Source organism: Anabrus simplex, chromosome X, assembly GCF_040414725.1.
Source record: "Anabrus simplex isolate iqAnaSimp1 chromosome X, ASM4041472v1, whole genome shotgun sequence".
Lineage (NCBI taxonomy): Eukaryota > Metazoa > Arthropoda > Insecta > Orthoptera > Tettigoniidae > Anabrus > Anabrus simplex.
In genome coordinates this window covers 209835210-209857373 of record NC_090279.1, presented here as the reverse complement: position 1 = coordinate 209857373, position 22164 = coordinate 209835210, and the positions used below count along the sequence as shown (strand labels likewise).

At 37.5% G+C, this 22164-nt stretch overlaps 1 protein-coding gene across 9 annotated transcripts in view; it reads right to left on the bottom strand.

The window, feature by feature from the left end:
- Nucleotides 1–1903: 1903 nt before the first annotated feature.
- Nucleotides 1904–22164, bottom strand: part of LOC136886379 (homeobox protein cut) — a 473229-nt gene continuing 452968 nt past the window's right edge. For 6 of the 9 annotated variants that reach the window (XM_067159126.2, XM_067159131.2, XM_067159132.2 and 3 more), the window contains 6 exons: nucleotides 19634–19803; nucleotides 17801–18303; nucleotides 12945–13246; nucleotides 9459–9717; nucleotides 8152–8588; nucleotides 1904–5848 (listed from right to left, as the gene is read on the bottom strand). In XM_067159126.2, the coding sequence (XP_067015227.2) occupies nucleotides 4292–5848; nucleotides 8152–8588; nucleotides 9459–9717; nucleotides 12945–13246; nucleotides 17801–18303; nucleotides 19634–19803 (3228 nt within the window). In that variant the 3' untranslated portion in view covers nucleotides 1904–4291. The remainder of the gene's footprint in view (nucleotides 5849–8151; nucleotides 8589–9458; nucleotides 9718–12944; nucleotides 13247–17800; nucleotides 18304–19633; nucleotides 19804–22164) is intronic. The other 3 variants (XM_067159128.2, XM_067159134.2, XM_067159135.2) reach the window with 1 other exon arrangement.

Here is a 22164-nt window from a genome sequence, read left to right as displayed (position 1 = left end):
CTATTTTGCTCACCCCAAAAAAGGAACAATTTTGACTGGAGGAAAATAAAATGTAGTTTTATCTTTCACATAAAATGTCATCACCTGAAGTGCACTTTTTTCAAAATACTGCATACTCTTGCATTATAAAGGAAAATAATTACAAATATTGTAAACAAAATGTAATCTACTCTGATTCTTTATGCATGTACTTCCGTGTTAAAAGGAGTTCAAAACTTTGTGATAATGTGGGTAAAATATGTATCTGGAAGGCATTTTAGGATTTTTGTAACATGAAGTAAAAGAAAATATTTAAAAAAGAAAAACACAAAAAAGCAGTACATGTCAAAAATGTATGTACTTTATACATATCCTTGAAGTAAACATATACAAAGGATTTCATGTATCTATAAAATACTAACTGTAATAGAGATTTTTAACACCTTTAAAAATAAATACAAGATGATATTTAAAGCCCTTAAAAATACATAATTGATCTTTTTTTTTTAAAGGCCAAATTATACTTGCAAATATACAGTTTTCATCAAAAATCATTTAATAAAGAGATGACGAATTCTTTAAAAATAGTTATAAATATATTAATACACATACATAAAATAAGCTGAGAAATTAAGTTTGGTAAACATAAATGAGATCTTAATACTGATTTTCTTTTAAAGTTATACAAAAATACCAAGATTTTAAATCCATGACATCTGCTACCATTGCTAAAGAAAAGTTCTTACAGGATTCCAAAATCTGTGATTTATATCGAACAATTCCAACAGAAAGTTCTAGAGGTTCTATTGAATCACATACTAAAGATTTATGAAGACAGAACAGCAGGCAAAATGTTTTAACAGTATTATTAATACATTGGAAAATGTTAATATGTTCACACAAACCACAAAGTAGTCTGGAGTTAGACTGCCTTTTCTCATGTCAGATCAAAAGTAAAATAAAGTATTAAATCATATTAAATCATGAATTTTCTAATGAATTCTGAATACTAAATTAGAACAGCAAAATTTTGAACTTCATAATGCAAAGGAGAATAGTTTTGTACATTCTTTAAAAAGTAGAAAGAAAGAAAGAGTCAAAATACTAAAAGGTATTAACAAAATGCAAACACAATTTTGTTTCTTAGAAAACTCTTCTTTCTAGTTCTAAGAATTTTTGTACTGTTATAAGCAATGCAATAAAAGTACAAGCCTTATGAAAGAATAACGAAACTTTTAAAATACTGTGCAAATGCAATGTAAGTGGTGTCCTTTCTTAGTAAATAGCCATTTGCTGTGCATTTCTGAAACAATTAAATATCGCTCAGTAGCTGTTTGTTTGTTTGTTTGTTTGTTTGTTTGTTTGTTTGTTTGTTTGTTTGTTTGTTTGTTAGGGTTTAGAGTATGTGTTCTAATTTTGGAGACGCCTGAATATTATGACCAGTGTATCAACATTTGCCTCAGTTTCAAATTTCAGAAGAACGTTTCAGAGTCACACAGTTGTGGAGATGGAAAAATTTAAAGGAACCGAAGAAAGTGTGGCAGGTTAGGACGAACCTTTGACACCATTGGTGTTGTGGAACTTGAATTCCTACGTGAGGGTCGAACGGTGAACTGCTGGTATTATCTCAAAGTATTGGAAGAAAATATCAGGGGAAAAAGAACAGATCTGTGGACAAATAACTCCTCATGGAACCTTCGCGGTGACAATGGACCAGTGTGAATTTTTGAAGAACGTGAAGACCCACACCCATCACCTGACTTAACATCGCAGCCATATTTCTGTTCCCAAAACCGAAATTCCCCTGAAAGGACAATGATTTCAGTAGAGACTGGACTGAAATTGCAGCGGAACAACTTGTGATCATCCACATTGCCCACCACAACTGCTTCTGTAAGTGAGAACAGTATTAATAGAGGAAAGTTCCCAAAAAATTATTTTCAAAGTTAAGTTATTTTAATAGGATTTTTCTTTGCATTTTGAAGTTAGATTTTACGTAAATTAATAAATATATATTTATGAGTTATAAAATAAGATCAAACACTTAAATAATAGTATGAGTGTAAGAGAAAAGTTCTAGAAGAAAGAGAAAATGAATGTCTTGTAAATCATATTATTAATGGTCTACTCCAGTGTGGTTGGTGATAATTTAGGAACATGAAGAGTTCAAGTTCATTGACAAATCGTAATTCAGTTGAGACTTCTTATATAACACATTGTTCAGTCTTATAAACCTGTTGCGAATTCTGGTTTTCAAAAATGTCATTCATGTAAAATCATGATTTTTTTTCCCTTTTATTTATAATGAGGACTAATAGAAGAGGTTAATAATATAGCATAATGACACCATGTAGGACTAATTTTTGAGTTTTTAAAAGTAATAATAAGACTTATGATAAAGGAATCCTCAATGAAAACAGAAATAAAGATTCCTCCCTCTATTTTACATGCCCATTTTCTTGTATATAACTGGTCACTTAAGACTAGATGGTTGTATTTTGCAATCATTTATGTGAAGGAGACTAGTGATATGATAAAGGGCACTGCTTCTGTTAGACAAAATAAGATGTTCTTAAACTTCATAAGCAGCAAATCTTGAACTGATAAAAGTATTCCATATTTTGTCCTTGTAAAAAAAAAAAAAACAACAGAAAATCCAAAACTTAAAGAGAGCCTGTTTTTTTTAAGTAGATAAACGTTTCCTCGATCTATACCATATATATAATAATTTTAAAATGCCAAAAACTTTTTCAAAATTGTTTCCTCCCTTATTTTTACTTCTAAGTAGCAATGACAATAATCATGCAGCTATTTTAATTTAAAAGGACAAAGCGATCTGGAAACACTTACATAACTCAGTATGTGGGAAAAATAAAATTACAATATGAGATATTTTCTTTTTCAAGAAACAGGAGTGATTAAAAGGAAAATCCATCCAAAGTAAAGAAAATAAAAAATCTAATAAGCTTTAATAAAATGCAGATATAATTTAGTTTCTCAGTGAATTCTTTATGTTGTTTTTTTAGATGGATCTAGAATTTTGGTACTGCACTAATTATTACAATATGTTTCATTTTTAAAGATTTTTTCTTAGCATCAGATAATGGTTCTTTTTTATATCTGCTATGTACAAAGTGATCTTTAAATTGGCCTTTACATAAAATGAAAGAAAATATATTTATGTAATATATCAATATTAAACATCTAAACCCGAAAACAGTCTGAGAGGAATAAAAAACTGAAGAACAGGAGAAAAAAGAGTGTCTTGTAAATCACATTTTGAAGGGGATCAAGACCTATTTGTTTGGATTTGTGAAAATGTCGAAGACTGTGTGATATTAAATTAACTTTCAAAACGTCATTCACATGGGCCTTTCTTTCTTCATATTTATTCAGTTCATTTGTTTTATACATACATAACAGCAGGTGTTCGTCACACATTCACACAAATACGGTTCTCTTTCACTTCGAATTTAAATTTTATTTAAATAAGTTTGCAAGCAAAGTCTTTTTTCTTTTTTTAAATATGATTTGTTTCCCCTTGCATACTTTACCATCTTTGTTTTCAGTTTGTTTCATTCTTATTATAAGCTCTTTATCACATTTAAAGTTTTGCTTGGCAAAAAATATTCATTGCCACTTTTTAGTATTAATTTTTGGCTATCAGATGATGATAATAATAATAATAATAATAATAATAATAATAATAATAATAATAATAATAATAATAATAATAATAATAATAATAGTAATAAAAGATAATCGTAATAACAGTCTTATAACTACATTATAAATTAATGGTATTTTTAAGAGTTCAATCCTTTCCTTCTTTTACACTTCTTGTTCCCTCTCTTTACTTGGTACAAGGGACAGAATAGGGTGGGAGAGAGATAATTTAAAAATCTATTATTAATTTACTTTTCTGTAAGAAGAAGAAGAAATAACATTGCAAAAAATCTGTTTTGTTTCAACGTTCTCACTTCTTAAGCAATAACGAAAAATGTTTTCTCTAATAATAATCACAATAATAATTAATTATAAATCACAATAATTAAAAACAAGTAATTTAACTTCGATGATTGCACATATTTTGCTTCCTTTTCCACATCCCATACACAACTTTCTCTTTTATTCGATTTGTTTGTTTGTTTGTTCTGAGAAAATGAATTTATTTTGCCTCACTGTATGAAGTCCATTTGTTTCAATTTTCTCATTTGTTCAAACTGAAATACCACAGTTTAAATTAAAGAGAAAGTACATCAGTAATGCACACACATACTGTCTGTCTTTTGGTTTATTCTCTGCAAAGAGTCTAATATCCCCAAGCATCGTCTTGTTCCTCTGTCTTGATTCTGGTTTGAAGTTTATCTATTGCTTCCTGTTGACAGGAGCCACTGTCCCAGTTCTCTTTGAGATGTTCTTCTGAAGGAGCATCTTGTTCATCCGTTTCCTGTTTAATGAGTTTATGCCTCGTCTCCAACTGAACGTTTTCACCTTCTTCCTCTTCTTTGTATGAGGGAGATGATGGTTCTGACTTACTACTTCTCCTTTCATCGTCCTGTTCGCCCTGCTCCGAATTCCTCCTCGGAATGATCCCTTCGGGGGATGTGGTCGACACGCCAGGCTCGAGATTACGATTTTCTACTTCGGAAGACGCTTCGCTGCACTGATCATCGTCGTCGTCTTCGTACCGATCCATAACAGGCGTTGGTTCAACTCGTACTGTTTCCTCGTCATTAGTAGAGAGTTTGATACCATAATCGTCTGTTTGCATCACACACACACCATTTATTATTACCTCTTTGTCTCCTCCTTTCTCCTTAACTTCCTCCACAACTCCAGGTGCTTCCTGCCATTCAGGATTGACCCACTGAGGAGCAGCTGGTTTCCTACGAGACGATCTGCCGGCCGAACCGAGCGAGGCGGGTAACACGGATGCCGTCGGTTCCTTCTTTACTGCGGCCTCGCGCAGGCTACCAGTGGATAAGTTGGAATCTTCGCTTCCCAAGTTACTATCCACGTCTTCTTCGTCCTCAAAATTAAGCTCTCGCTTTAAGCCCCCCATACTAAGGTCCAAGCCACTAAACTGTTCCTTGTTTTCACTGCTGACACCACCTAAGGTTGCAGAGAGATCACAGTCTGCAGCCGGTAATAATCCTCGCCCGATAAGTGCAGCGAGGTTGTTGTTGGCTGCAAAGTATGGTGGGTACGGTAAAGGAACTCCTCCCAGGCCCATACGTTCCTTCTGCAGTTCCAGTAGCCTTTGATTGAGAAGTAATCTGAACTGTACGGGATCAAACGACTGCTGACCTACTTCACGATTCATTGACTGTAGACCTGCGCTTCCTTCAGGAGACATACCATGAGGTACTTGCTGCTTTAGCCTCATACGGTGGTTATGAAACCAATTGGTGATGGTTCGGCTCGACAGGGCCAACTCCGCTCCGAGGAACTCGATGGTGGCCATGTTGGGGTAAGAGTCCAAGGCAAAAGCTAACCTCAATGCCTCCTTCTGTTCCTCCGAGAAAAGAACACGCTGTTTCTTTGCAGATGGAGGGCCGGGTCCGGGACTCGGACTGTGGTAGAACTCGGAAGTGTCATTGGAGGACGTGTCGCTGCTGTTATCCGCACCACCGCCTCCTCCGCCGCCATGATGATTAGGGCCGGTACTGCGTCGTCTCTTGTTCGCCTCACGCCGCTCGTTCTTCAACGCTTGCAGGCGATCTATGTTGTGAGCGTCGCTGAGCCACAGCTGCATCCGTATGAATGGCTCTCGTCCCTTGATACTCAGCATGTGCCACGGCTTTGGCTTAGACAACAGCTCCGACACGGAACCCTGAGAAAGTCCAAGAACAGCTTCACCAAAAATCTGGAACAGTAAGTTGTAATGTAACATTACTGCACTGTTCTCTTAAATAATTTGCAAATTACTTTTGCCACATGCATATAAAACTGAAGGAAGTTTTTGGAAGTAGGAGGGATGAGAATAAGGAGAATAAAAACCAAATTTGACAGTTCAGTTCAACAGTACTATGATTCAAGGAAGTAGATTGTCCAGTACAAGGGTTTTAGGATTTCCAGTGAAAATAAAGATAAAATAGTATTTTAAAATTATTTTACCAGGTTTTTACAGTGTGTAAAAATGTATAGGTACTGGGAATCACAGATAAGGCTGTTTACGAATAATGTTGTACTGTACAGAGTAGTAAATGAGTTGCAGGATTGTGAGTGACTGCAGGGGGACTTAAACAATGTAGTGAGACGGGCAGTATCTACACTGTACCTACGTGTTAATGTAATGAAAGATATTCATAAGTGTAATAGATAAATGAGCTTGTAAATAAAGGTTACAGGGGCTGTAGTAAGGATGTAAAGGTGAGGCAAGACCCCAGTTAGACTATGGTTCCAGTGTATGGCACCCACATCTGGATTATCTGATACGAACTGGAAAAGATCCAGAGGAAAGCCGCATGATTTGTTCTGAGGTGATTGCCAACAAAAGACTAGTGCTACAAATATGTTGCAGACTTTGGGTTGGGAAGACCTGCAAGAAAGGAGACGAGCTGTTCGACTAAGCAGTGCGTTCTGAGCTGTCAGAGGAGAGATAACGTGGAATGACATCAGTAGACGAATAAGCTTGGGAAGGTAGGAAAGGTCATAATATGAAGATAAATTGGAATTCAAGAGGACAAACTGGATCAAGTATTCATATAGGAAGGTGGGTTATGGATTGGAATAATTTATCAAGAGAAATTAAACATTTAAGAAAAGACTACGTGAACAACTGATAGGGAATTTGCTACCTGGGTGACAGCCTTAAATATAGATCAGTGGTGATTGATTGATTCATCAATTGATTGATTGATTGATTGATTGTTTGTTTGTTTGTTTGTCTGCTCATTAACCACTCAACGTGGAGTACCGTACACTGCACACAGACTCCCCAACACCCTCTGTTGCGGAGTGACGTGCATTGCAAGCGCATAGCAGCTTCTGCTTTGTGCTTCTATCTAGCGAATAGTTCTTGAACTATCACAAATGTAATGAGATGTGTCTATAGACGAAGCATCGATCTTTCATTTGATGCCAATATCTATCGAGTTTTTATCGACTACGTATGATATATCGTGTCTGAAAAACCAACAAGTTCTGTTGTTGACATCATGGCAGATAAATGTTTTCTTGTGATCGCAAATTCGAGAATTAACGGTGTTTTACCGAATGATGATACAGAAAGTTTAGTTTCGTTAAACAACAACTAGGAAATAAAATTTGAGAATGAAAGTAGTGATCGTGACATTGATATTGCTTTTGATACACGGGAAAATATCGGCCGTAATGTTATCAAGGGCGCCCATGCCCGGGGGCAAGGGGGGGCCGCGGCCCCCCGCGCCCCCCGCGCCCCCCGCGGCCCCCCTCTAGCTCTCAGGGAAAGGCAAAAATCTAATGTAATGATTTAAAAGTCGGTATTACGTAGAAGTTGTAGTACCGCCCCTCCCACACCCCACCGCATCAACATCCAGGGGATACCATGGGTGTTATTCCTCTGCGGAATAAAAGAGGATATTCATCATCAAAAGTTTTTTAAATACTACATACCCGCAGGTCTAGGTGCCCCTCTACAAACTGCCATATGGGCGCCCATGAATGTTATTGATGGTGGGTTTGTGTGAGAAGACATGGATAATTGCAGAGGGATGTTTGTGGCAGATTATGGGTCTCAATATGCTGCAAAGAACTGCTTATATCCTGGGTGAAAAATGTTCACTTGTTTTCTATAGTCGATTTTGTAAAGACAATAGTAGAATAGTAGAATATGCTCAATATCATATGCTTGTAATTTACGCCCAATTAACTAAAAGACTGGACTCATAGTATGCTTGGTGCTATACTCCTCCCGCAGCACAGGGTAGACAGTTAGTGAAAGTCCTCCCACGCTGAGAGGTTAATAAATGTATATAATGTAAAATCTAAATGTAAGTAAATACATGTAAAACTAACCTCTAAATAATCTGGATTACAGTGATAGATATATCTCCTCAAGCTGGCTTCTATAACTAGGCTTTCTCAAAATGTTTGTGTTAAATTTGTTCTTACTTTTACTGAAACACACCATATAGAACTGAAGTAAGAAACAGCCAATAAAGGTAATGATAACTAAAAGTGCCTCACCTTCTGCCCGATGTTATTTGCGAGCAGTGCCTCTTTGATCTTGGTGGTGATGACCTGAGTGTCGAGATCCTGCGTCAGAGCAGCCATCTCGTACACCGAGGGAGTGATATGTTGCTGCATCGCCCTCAGAGCATTAGACTGGTGATGAGGATGCATGCCTCCATGATGTCCAGGCTGGTGAGAGGCCTTCTTCAGATCCGTCTGTAGCGACGACATGACGTGGTGACTGCCAGGCGGCGTCACCAGCAATGGAGGTGGTGGAGGAGGGACGGAGGCAGGCGCGGGGACCACCATCTGCTGCAGTGAAGGCGGGAGGATGGGCGGACCCTCCACTGATGACAGATGACCGCCTTTGCCGCCAGGGAGGCTGTCGGGAACCGACATCTTCGACGACGGAGGCTGGGGCTTACCCATGGGAGGGCACGCTGCAAATAAAACTGCTCATAGTATTCGCACTGCCTCATCGACAAGAATTTTGGATACTCATATTTCTAAGAACAAATGAGAATCTTATTATACTTTACTTCTGATGCTCAACAGAGGTAGCCCTAGGGCACAGTATACTTTCCTATAACACTGTTATAATAAAGAATTAAATAATAAGTGAAGAAGAAATTTAAAAAAACAGGTATGCATAGAAATAAAGTGTTAAATATTGAAGAATTCTAAGGCAAAAGGGAAAACGAAACTGGTACAAAGTAGTCTGAGGAGTGGAAGAAAAAAAACACAGTGGAAGTATGAAGGAGTTTGGAAAGAGAGAAAGGAAGGAAGGAAGGAAGGAAGGAAGGAAGGAAGGAAGGAAGGAAGGAAGGAAGAAAGGAAGAAGAAGAAGAAGAAGAAGAGGAAGAAGAAGAAGAAGAAGAAGAAGAAGAAGAATCAAATAGTCAGACTTGGTTAATTCAAACATATGAATTTTGTGAGTGATTCAAACCTTTCTCATGCTCCCTTGATGATCCTATACAACACAATGTGTGTTTAATTAAAATAAGTTCATTATTTTTAGAAACAAGAAAATAACCTACGCAAGCTGTGCTTGATATTTATGTACCAAATTAATGCAGAAAGTCATCACAACAAACTCATAAATTACTGTAATGGTTACTGAGAATATTGCTGTATATTTGACAAACCTCAACAACAAAAAGCCAGACTGGTATAAATTGCAAAGTCCAAGCCAGAATGTGTTAAAATATTGGTGCTAATGAATTAACCAATTCAAAAATATCAAAAATAGAAAATATCAGTATTTATGTTGTCAGACTACACTCAATGCCGTTGAATACGAAAATTAGCGGTAAAATACTTACATGGTCCTCCAGCATAACTGCCCGTCCTCATCAGCTTCTCGGGGGCAATCTTGTATTGACTGGCAACCAATTTATGGACAGCATTGTCATCCTCCAGGAACATCTTCATGCGGATGAACGGCTCCCGCCCTTTCTGCGTCAGCATGTGCCAAGGCTTTGGTCTCGCTAAAAGATCCGACACAGACCCCTGGGACAGTCCCAGCACAGATTCGCCAAACAACCTTTGACTGATGGAGTATTGACTCAATGCCTCCTTCACCTGCAAATAAATAGGATATATTAGAGTTAGTGAGAAAAAAAGGACATAACAAAAAACATTATTTCATGGTGAGAAATGAAGTAGAATTAGAAAGATATAAAAATAAATTGAGTTATATGGAGAACATAAAATACAAGGTGTCCGAGTTACAGGTATAATAATATAAAATTTGATAACTTGAGATATAATGGAGATATGTATTGGCGGTTAGGGTAACTCAATATTTTCTGTGTTCACTGGTGGCAGGTGGTACCGCATGCATACGCGCGTAACTGTGTGTTCACGAGAGACGCGCACGCCAGCAGCCATGTGGACTCCACAGCAGAAGGCGTTCTGTGTGCTTTCTCTTGCAGAACTAAAGTCTGTTACATTGGTACAACGTAGATTTCAGCATGAGTATGGACTGTCGATGTTCGCACTAATGTAACAATCAAGAAATGCAACAGGCGCCTTTGGGAATCTGGGAGCATACTGTCGATGTTGGCCCATTACACCAAGCACGCAGTTCCAGAGCCTACTGTTGGATTAATCCACGATTCCTTCAAGCGGAGCCCTCGTAAGTCAATCCGACAAGCAGGTAAGCAGTTACAGTTAACTCGTTCGACACTACACGATGTCGTCCATAAAAGGTTACGCCTACGGGCGTACAAACTGCAGCTTCATCACAAAATTAAACCTCAGGACAGGCCATGACAGAAGGCATTCGCGGAGACAATTCTGGCAAAAATGTATGGAAACAAGGCATTCCTCGATTCGATCTGTTACTCGGATGAAGCTACATTCCTTGCTTCCAGCACAGTAAACAAATACAATTGAAGGAACACTTTACCTAGATATGTTGGGAGCTGTATTTTGTGCCACGAATTCCTCAAGATGGTGCACCATGCCATTATGCGGAACTTGTGGGGGATTTCTTGAATTGTGAGTTCCCAGATCACTGGATAGGTAGAGGTAGTCCACCGATTGCTTGGCCCCCTAGAAGCCCCGTCATTAGGCCATTTGCCTTTTTTCTGTGAGAGTTTGCCAAGGATCAAGTGTACCAGACGCTAGTTCGTGATCTACCAGATTTGTACCATCACATTTATGCAGCTATCGCAAATGGTACGCCTACAATGCTGCAGAACACTTGGAGAGAAGTGAAATACAGATTAGATGTGTATCGCGTCACTAATGGTGCGCATATCGAGGTGTATTAGGTGTGTAAAATAACATTTGGAGTTACCCTATTTGTAGAAACAAACTGCCAATAAATATCTCAACTGCTTCTTAGGTTATTAAATTTCATTATTATTATACCCTTAAACCAGACACCCCGTAAAAAAAAGGACAGGGACAAACTTGAAAACACAGAAGGATAAGAATAATCTCCACATCTTCAGACAGATAGACTGTCTCCTCATCAATCTCAGTTCTACATCTGATAAGCTCGTTTCTCCTTCTCAGTTTCACCAGAAGGGTGCGCTTCAGCAAAGGGCATCTTCATAGGTCTTCAGTTTTAATGTGGTGAGGGTAGGATAAGAAAAAAAGCCAGATAAAGGCTGACAAAGTGAACAGAGAAAATTAAAGATGAACGCAGTTAGTAAAAGAATAGGAATATAGGACAAATGCAGAAAGAAAAGAGGATTTCAAAGGGTCAGTGACAAAGATAGTAACTTTGTATGCTTTTGTGGCATGACTTACAAATATACAAGAAAGGAGAGGCAGGCAAGCAAGGTACAAAAATATTTTGTTGATCGGAAGGAAAGGACTGAAATTTTTAAGTCAAGTCATGAACTTGACCCAAGCCAATCCGGATCTGTCTGGTGGGGTTGATTGTCGTTTTAAGAGGAAGGACAACTTGGCAACTATCTTCAGTGAGTCTGTCTGATGCCATAAAGAGATTCCCATAATACCGATAAGAGATTACATTTTTCTAATTTTTCAGTTTTATCATAATGTGTTCACATGACTGCAACTACCAAATCTCCTGGTGATTGCTAAGGTGTTTAGCATTTCATATCTTACAGGGGCTGTGTGTAAGCAAGGACAGCAAACTGTTTTGCAGATTTTGACCAAGCGTGCTCACAGTGATTTTACTCCTGTTTTCAAGTCTGAGCCCTATGTGCATAATAGAGTCCTATTTCCATTTAACAGGCCTTAACTCTTTCACTGTCTTAGTCAGAATGCCTTGCTTTCTCCACATTGTTCTAGAAACCCATGCACATAAACTAGAAATACAGTACAGACATAGACAGAAATTTATTTTCTTAAAAACCATGAAAGTCATTCAAAAAAATTAATTTTAAGAAGTCAGGAATATATATTTTCAAACCTGCTTGCCCAGTAAATTGTAGTTTATCAGTGATAGGAACAGAATATACAAATTTGGGGCAATTTACGGTAGTGTGAAGCCCAGTCACCACCACTTGTTGCTGGTAAAACAATATCGAGAATACAACTGTCATCTTCATCATGATTGATATTTTCATCATCACTAGGTTCACTTGAACTGTCACTAAATAAATCCTTATCATGATACAATTCTCTTTCAGTATCACCATTTAGCAAAGAACACGAAACACCGTGCTATGAGAAAGCCGTAGTGTAAACAAATTGTTTTTTTTTTTTTTTTTTTTTTTGCTATGGGCTTTACGTCGCACCGACACAGATTGGTCTTATGGCGACGATGGGATAGGAAAGGCCTAGGAGTTGGAAGGAAGCGGCCGTGGCCTTAATTAAGGTACAGCCCCAGCATTTGCCTGGTGTGAAAATGGGAAACCACGGAAAACCATCTTCAGGGCTGCCGATAGTGGGATTCGAACCTACTATCTCCCGGATGCAAGCGCACAGCCGCTAAACAAATTGTGACCAGCGTCATTCTTTTGTCACTAGTTCGGCCACGCAAGGAGGATAAATACTCAGAGTAGCGCTATTGCAAAGAGAATATCTCTATGGTTCCAATGATGTGCAACAGATGTCGTTTGCATTCATTTTCAGCTACAATCAAAGCAATTAAGGCAAAGTTGCACAAGCTCGAGTACATATTCAGGCTGACACCGTGTGACAGTAATGGGGAGCCTGAGTATGTGCTCAGACAGACAGCGAAGGAGTTAAACCTCTAGAAAACAACTTAGAAATGGATAGCATGTTATCAGAATGAATGGGGCTGATGGAAGGAAGGAAATAGAGCAGGTAGAGACAGCAAGTAGGTGATAGTAGGTTAAGAGGAGACGAGTAGGGAAAGTTACCTTCTTAACGATATCCTCGGTGTTGAGGTTGTTGTACATGTCGAACTGCTGCTGAGTGATGGGGGGCAGCACAGCCTTGAGAGGTCGCTGTGACGGACTGTGGTGGGGCGGCGCACTGGGCTGTGATATGAGCGAGTTGGTGATCGATGCCATCCTCTGGAGAGGACTTGCCGCCGCCGAGGTCACGAAGTCGTCTGCGGGTGTCATGGCGGGAGGGAGTATCGAATTGCTGAGTGGACTGCTCGCAGTGCTACCACCGGTCGATGTCTGCGTCGTTCCTCCGCCACCACCTCCACCAGTGCCTACAAAACATGATGGCGATATCCTTTGTTTAAAATACCAATAACTAAAGAAATGTAATCAATTATGGTTATAAAATAGGTTATGCCATATTTATTTATTTATCCACAAAGTACAAGATATAGCAACATTGAACACATCTCACTTGCACTGCCATCAGACGAATTAGCAAGCATGAATGTAGACAATAAAATATAACAAACTATACATAATTCCCTGATAAGGAAACAGTATTGCTCTTATGGACCCACAATGAGCGAACATACTCACTCTTAGAACCCCATAATTCCTCGTGATAAAGGAATATTATAATGTACTTTATATTGTACTAGCAAGATACCCGTGCTTCGCTACGGTATTATACTGAAATTTATAAATGAATGCTAATTGTTTTAGATATATAATCCGCCGAAATTCGCGATCTGACTCGTTTTCTGCGAGAATCCGCCAAAATTCGCGATCTGACTCGTTTTCTAATAGATTACGGTATGTTTCCTCACATTTTTCAATCTTTCTTTCCAGCAATCGATTTCGTACTTCCCGGGCTAGGTCCAGATATTCCACCCCGTCAGTTGGGTCCCTAAATCTTTGCCATATTTTCCTATAAGCGTTTTTAATATGGATCAAATCCTTCAGGAGATCCGGCGTGGTGTCGTCTTAGGTGCCTTGGCGGTACTGAACCCGCGGCCGGGCTGCATTCTTAGTCATTACCCGTCCAGGACCATTTTCCCTGGGGGTCCGCACATTTGACAAAGGTCCAGAACATTATTATTATTATTATTATTATTATTATTATTATTATTATTATTATTATTATTATTATTATTAAAAGATGTTCTGAACCCCACAGCAAGCTGCAAGATCGCTACTTGGCGGTAAATTACATCTGCTGCCAGTGTCATTGTTACAATGTGACCAGCACCATCGCCGCGCGTAGGCAAGTGTGCGGGATTTCTGGCGATAACAAATGACATACTTCCGTGCATTGTTGACCTTATTATAGAGGTGAACAATTTGACGGTCCATCTCATTCCTATCGTTTATTTCAAATGTGTTTAAATTTTTATTTACATGCCAGGAGGATCTACTGTAATCTAAGAACGTTCTCCGAAGGAAAAGATGGCTGTTGAAAACCAGCCCAGGAAAGATTAAAAATGATCGGTTTATGATCAGAATAAGTACATCGAAACTATATAGCCTGTTTCCAGTCATTCGACAGGGTCAGGAATGGAATGAATAAAGCCCCATCTAGCAGCGACAATAGGAATTGTGCCGGCTGCCGAAGCACACTTCTGGGGCAATGATCGTTGAATGACAAATGAAATGAAATATTGGACAGTGTTGCTGGAATGAATGATGAGAGAGAAAATCGAAGTATCCGGAGAAAAACCTGTCCCGCCTCCGTTTTGTCCAGCACGAATGTCACATGGAGTGACCGGGATTTGAACCACGGAACCCAGCTGCGAGAGGCCGGCGCGCTGCCGCCTGAGCAACGGAGGCTCCTTAAGTACATTATGAACAGTAAAATCAATTGATCTCACCTCCTTTTACACCCCACCGCCGTTAAGTTTATTTACACCCCCCCCCCAAAAAAATAGAAGACGTGTTTCTTTATGTTTAAAAGATATTCCAAACACCAATGTTCACATCTGTTACATTCAGTTTTGGGATATAAGTATCCCCATAAAAATAATTCACTTTATTTTCACTTCCTTTCACACTCCCCTCCCCCCCACCCCGTAAGTGAATTTTCCGGCAAAATATACTTGTTTCCTTAATAGTAAAGGATCTTCTAAATAGTAATTATCACGACTCTAACTTCTTCAGTTTTTGATTTATGTGTCTTCATGAAAGGAATTCAACTCCTTTTCACTCCCGCCCCCCAAACGCGTTTTTCTTTGTTTAAGGAGATTCAAATACCAATTTTCACGTCCGTAACAACTTTAGTTTCTATTAGATGTATGTATTCTCATACAATTAATTCAATTAATTTTTCAATTCTTTCACCCCCCCCCCACCTCCCCTTCATTGGATTTTCCGAGAATACGTGTTTCTTTACTTTTAAAGCAGATTCAAAAGCAGATTTCACGTCTGTAATATCTTCATTTTTGAGATATCAGTAGCCTAATTAAAAGAATTCAACACCATTTTCAGTCACTTTTACCCCCCCCCCCCTTGCACCCAAGTGGTATTTCCGAAAGCTGAAAATACACGTTTCTTTATTTTTAATAGAGATAAAAATACCATTTTTCACTTCTGTAACATGTTAAGTTTTTGAGATATACTGTAGAAATTCGCTTTTTAAAATTTCACCCCTTTTTATTTCCCCTTACGTGGAGTTTCCGAAAACAAATCACCTATCTTTCTTTACATTTACAGAAGATTCCAAATACCCACTTTTTACGTCTATAACATTTTACGTTTCTCAGATATTCTGTAGATATAGTCTTTCAAAAAATTCACCCCAGTTTGTCACTCCTGTTTAACCCTCATTAATTGGATTTTCCAAAAACAAAAAAATACGTGTTTCCTTATTTTTAAATGAGCTCCCATATACAAATTTTCAGTTCCGTAATATTTTCAGTTTCTGAGATATATGTATCCTCATTAAAGGCATTCATCCCATTATTCACCCATTTACACCCCTCCTATTGGGATTTAAAGAAAGCAAAAAATACGTGTTCTTGTATTTTTAAAGAATATTCTAAATACCATTTTTTTACATCTGTAAACTTTTAAAGTTTTAAGATGTAGACACACTCATTTTAAAAATTCACCCCACCTTTTCACCCTCCATTATTTGGATTTTCCAAAATCAAAAAAATACCTGTTTCTTTATTTTTAAAGTAAATCCCAAATACCAATTTTCAGGTCTGTAATATCTTCAGGTTCTGAAATATAAGTAGCCTCATTAAAGGCATTCAACCGCTTTTTCACCCTTTTCCACCCTTCCAATTGGGATTTTCCGAAAACAAAAAAATACGTGTTTCTTTATTTTTAAAGGAGATTCTAAATGCCAATTTTTACATCTTTAAACTTTAAAAGTTTTGAGATATAGATAGACTCATTTTAAAAATTCACCCCCTTTTCACACCCCCCATTAATTGGATTTTCCAAAAACAAAAAATATGTATTTCTTTATTTTTAAAGGAGATCCTAAACACCAATTTTCAGGTCTGTAATATCTTCAGTTTCTGAGATATAAGTATCCTCATGAAAGTCATTCAACCACGTTTTCACCCCTTTTCACCCCTCCTATTGGGATTTTCCGAAAACAAAAAATACGTGTTTCTTTGTTTTTAATGAAGATTCTAAGTACCAATTTTTACATCTGTAAACTTTAAGAGTTTTGAGATATAGATGCACCCATTTTAAAAATTCACCCCCTTTTCACCCTCCCATTAATTGGATTTCCCCCAAACAAAAAAATACGTGTTTCTTTATTTTTAAAAGAGATCAAAAGTACCAATTTTCATGTCTGTAATATCTTCAGTTTCTGAGATATAAGTACCGGTATCCCGATTAAAGGCATTCAACCACTTTTTCACCCTTTTGTGCCCCTCCTATTGGGATTGTCTCAAAACAAAAAAATACGTGTTTCCTTATTTTTAAAGAAGATTCTAAATACCAATTTTCACATCTGTAAACTTTTAAAGTTTTGAGATATAGACACACTCATTTTAAAATTTCACCCCCCTTTTCACCCCCTTAGCGACGAAATATCCAAAAATCCTCTCTTAGCGAGCACCTACATCTTAATATGAATATATCTCCAAAATTTCATTTCTTTATGTGCAGTAGTTTTGGCTCGGCGATGATGAATCAGTCAGTCAGTCAGTCAGTCAGTCAGGACAAGCTACTTTATATATATAGATTATGAAAGGAAGGGTGAGGCATTTTTTGCCCTGCATGATTAAAATAACTACTGGAGCTTTCCTATTTGATAAATACATTTGCAGGGAGGAAGCAAAATGGCGGGAACAGCCAACAAAGTGGATTCAAAAATGGACAGTGGAAACAATCCCTGCCCTTCACAAATTCCTGGACTCAAAGGCAAAGGCTTCTGGATTTGGGCTTCCTCAAAAAACGGACCATTTATATTGGTATCAAAAAACTTGGGTAACTCTAAACATAGTGAGGACAAACCACAGAAGATATGGCTACCTCCTACAAAAGTGGGCTAAAGTGCAATCACCAGCATGCAATTGTGGTGTGGCTCTACAGACTATCCAGCATATAGTTTGTACCATGGACCTTTTGTTGGCTGCTCTACCTGCACTTCAGTAGACTGAGCAATCTACATTCAAATTGTAGTAGTTTGTTCTTATACATTAAACATTTCATTTAATTTTAATTTCACGTGTAGTGCCATTCACTAAATAAATAAATAAATAAATAAGTAAATAAATAAATAAATAAATAAATAAATAAATAAATAAATAAATAAATAAATAAATAAATAAATAAATAAATAAATAAATAAATAAATAAATAATAAGAGTGTGTATAAACTTATCTAGACTGCTACAAATGGTGGGATATTAAAAAGGACTTACGATGGTTGTGTTCACCTGGCTCTGTCTTCGGCCTGACGAGTGAGAAGGCACTTCCCGCATGCCTAAGGACGTCTGCCACAGACTCCATGACGCTGGCTCCAGGAATGCCATCCTTCTTGTCCAATTCCATCATCAGCTCCCCGTTGGACATCTTGGGGAGATCTTTACGATCCTTAGGCATGGACAGGTCTTGCGCTACTCCATTGAGTTGCGCGTGATGTTGCTGCTGCTGCTGTTGCTGTTGTTGTTGCTGTTGCTGTTGCTGCTGCTGTTGCTGCTGTTGGTGGTGGTGATGCTGACTAAGAGCTTGTTGCTGTAGAGCTAGAAGGCCAGGCAGACCTGGAATACCCGCAGCGGCAGGATTACCACCCGTCGGACAGGAAGAATTGAGTTTCGCCAATTCTCGGTGGTACGCGTCCAGCGCCATGCGGATCTCTTCCTGAGTTCTGTCCATGGGCGGGTGACCCCCGCCCGCTGCGCTAAAGAAGTGTGGAAACAGAAGACTACATCAACAGACGTAACGTGCTGTCCTCGTATTCCACTATTGAGAAATTAGTACAGGCTATGCTAGGAAAATGAGAAATGTGAAAGAAAACTGACAACATGTTTCAGTTATTTTCTCTTCCTCAAGCAACTGAAGGGTGGAAATAATAAGGGTACAAGTAATTAGAAATGATCATCATTTGGTAAGGAAAGTAACTAATAGTTAGGATATTCACTAAAAAATTCATCAATATATATATATATATATGCAGTTCTACATTGAAAAATTAACTATAATATAATTCACTTTAAGGGATTTCATACACTTGCGAACATAGATTACAGAAAATTTTTAAAATCTCTGTAATTATATGAGAGGTTTTCTTGAAATTTAGTCTATATGCACATTATGACATGAATTTTTGTATGAATTTTGAGTGATAACTTTTCTAATTCCCCTTCCTGTATTTTTCAAAAAGCACAATATCCCCAAAAGTAAAGTTTAAAACAGGCAGTCTTTTCATTCTTCTTGAAAGGAGAGGATTTTTTTTTCCTCTCTAGAGGATTAACCATCATAGACTATCAGGAGTATTATGTATATTTTAGGAAATTTCAAAATTCAAATTTTAATTTTTGAAAGTATAGTTTTGGTTGTTTCTTTTTGCATGTAACACTGTCATTTTTTAATGACATATTATCATTTCAGTTCATCCTTGAGAATTTGAAGAATTCTGCAAAATTTTGAAGTGAAATACCCAATTAAATGACAAAAATATTAGGTGAAAGAAATAGATGGATGCTTTGTTTATTCATTGATGAAGAGATAAATAATGGAATTCAAACAACAAATGTCATGTGAGATATGAGGTATGGAACAGTATTGTACTCATACCATACACACTATTCTGACTTAACATACACCAAAATGCAAATATCTAAAAGAAACTACTGGGAATATTTATATGAAAGAAAATTTGTCCAAAGCTGGAGGGAGATTATCAGATGCTTGTAAAAAATAAAAAGTGAGGTTTTTTAATTGTATAAAGCACTTTAAAATGTAAACATTAAAGACCTTTAAGTAAGTTCAGTGGATTCTATTCCTGCTACTTCATAAAATTAGGTAAAACCATTGTTTTCTCTTAAATTCTGTGATTATTGAATTCTTATTAGAACAACTCTTTTTTAATTCTTGGAGAAGTGATGCCATTCTTTAAGGCTAAAATCTTCTCCAAACAATGGCAATAGAATGTGTAACTTATTTATATATGTGGCATTGTAAAATAAATTTGTGAGATCCAACAAGAAAAGGCCTAGTATTGAAGAATGACTGCAGTTCAGTGACAGACTCACCTCTGGAAATGCTCCCGTGGTCCTCTCATCCCCTCGTCTATTCGTCTCCCCATCAGCTTGGCCAGCTCCTCCTGGTAGATTCGAACTACCTTCTCCTGTGGAATGTCATCATTTTCGTATTTCTTTAGCCTGCGGTTTTGAGATCCATCCTTGCCCAGTGGCGAATGACACTGAAGCAAACAAATTAATAATTATTTAATCCCTCATGCTTAAAAAAAAAGGATGTTACCATCATCATCTCATCATAATGGATTGATGAGCTGATACGATATTTAACCATTGCCACTTATGGCACTGCCGCAACTTTTTAAATCTATATAAATAACTTTACATTTCAAATGTTCGTTTCATTTCTGTCTTGGATAGTTGAAAATAGATTCAGTGCAATGTTATGTAATAATGGGCTGAACTAAATTTTTCAAAATTTGGCATTTAGGTTTGGGGATAGCCAGATTGTGTAATTAGTATAAGGTCACGTGGCAATATTAAGGAGTCTAAAACAGGAAATGTAAAGTATTTCCCTTAATATTACCAACATTGCAAAACTGTATGTAATAAAAGTTATGCAACATATATCATTTTCGATCTACCGGTATATTTCATGAGTTTTTATCCTGCGAGAAATAATAACAGAGATGATGGCGATTATTACATTCCTCACAAACCATTAATTATCTCTGCAAATGTTTTTTTAATCTAATACTGGTACATAACAAAGTGGTATACGATGCACTTTTCAAAATGTTTTGGCACATATTTTTAATGAATGGACTATGATAACGAAGATGTTAAGGAACGTTGTCTTATTACTTCTAAGTTCAATTAATGGCGATCATTGCTTATACAGAAATATTCACAGTTCGAAGTAATTTAGTGCAAGTAATCAAATAATAATAATAATAATCGTATGGCCTCAGCTACCGTGTGCAGACATTTCGATTTGACGCCATCTGGCTGTCTGCTCGTCAATTTCGACGTTCCGTTTTACTCTAGGTCCGCTAGATGGCAGACAGAGTAAACCGGATCTCTCTTGGGCGTCTATGGCTGAGATTTAATTAATTTTGTCGGGTAAATACCAAATGTATCACCAGAGATCTTTTACATGCCGACATCGTACGACATGGAGTGTCGAATGGACTTTTTTCCGCCCTTCAAAAATCCGACTACCTCTGCCGGGTTTGAACCCGCTATCTTGGGATCCGGAGGCCGACACTCTACCACGGATCCACAGAGGCAGCTAAGTAATCAAATTACTTGTAATGAATACATTTTTTTAGTAATTTTTACTTGTAATCATTACTTTTTACAAAATTAATTTTAACTCATAATTTACTTGTTGAAATAAAATTTTAATCCATCAGTTGTAGCAAGTGATGAACATCGCATGGGGAGTTTGGCAAATTAGGAGCCTCAGCACTTGCAAGGTGTCACACCAAGGGTAGAATGCAAAGGATGCAGATTTCTTATTATTCAGTTTCAGATTTTACTCACACAACTAACACCATATCTGATGGTGCGGAAAGTTTTTTAGTAACAAGTTTTTTTAGTAATTTGATTGGCTTTTTTTTGTCAGGACATTATTAAGGCTGGATGGACCATAAAACCAAGACTGTACATAAGCATAAATGTTAATTATTGATGATGGTAACACAGCCCTAATATTATTGTAATGATGATGATGATGATGATGATGATGATGATACTAATATGAGGATACAGTAGCACAGTGACACCATCGCAAACCTCTAATAAAGGTGGATGTGATTTGAAACCCAACCACTGTGGAATTCTTTTAATGAAAAGTCTGATCCTGATAAGATCGGCTTTCATGTAAATTGGAGGTTCCGTGACAGTATCGTCAGATTACGTGATGTAGAACAGTGCGTTTGCTTGTTTTTGTACTGTGTATGTTCAGTTCTCAGTCCAAAGACTGGTTGGATCCTCAACAGCTCCACCACCAGCTGTCATAGATGGCCTAGGCATCGCTGAAGAGGCGTACTAAGGTAATGAGGAGTCAGGTAGTTTCCTGTTGCTTTCCTCACCAAGCCAGAAGTTACTATTACATATCAGTCTGCCAAGCCCTCTCAAATATATGCAACAACCGGCCTTATGAGCAGCATGTTCACACCATTCATAACAGGGACTGGCTGCATAAGGAATGGCATTACTAGCATCGTTCATACCTCAGTCACTTTCATATTGTCAAAGCCAAAAATAAGACAAGGACAGGTCAGTGAAGTAACAAAATTCCTCTAACAGATACCAGAAGACTTAGTACACTCTAAATACTAGGTCCCGCCAGCAAAGGCCAGTTTTTGTACTATACTAATAATAATAATAATCTAGGAATGAGAAAATGAAAACCTACAACCTGTTTTCCAGTCATAGACCGGGTCAGGGATGTAACGAATGAATTAATATATATAGGCTATTATTACGATGGGGTCGCCACTCCCAAAGTGATGTATATTAATGACTGATACATGATATGAAATGAGAATGGAGAGTGTTGCTGGAATGAAAGATGACAG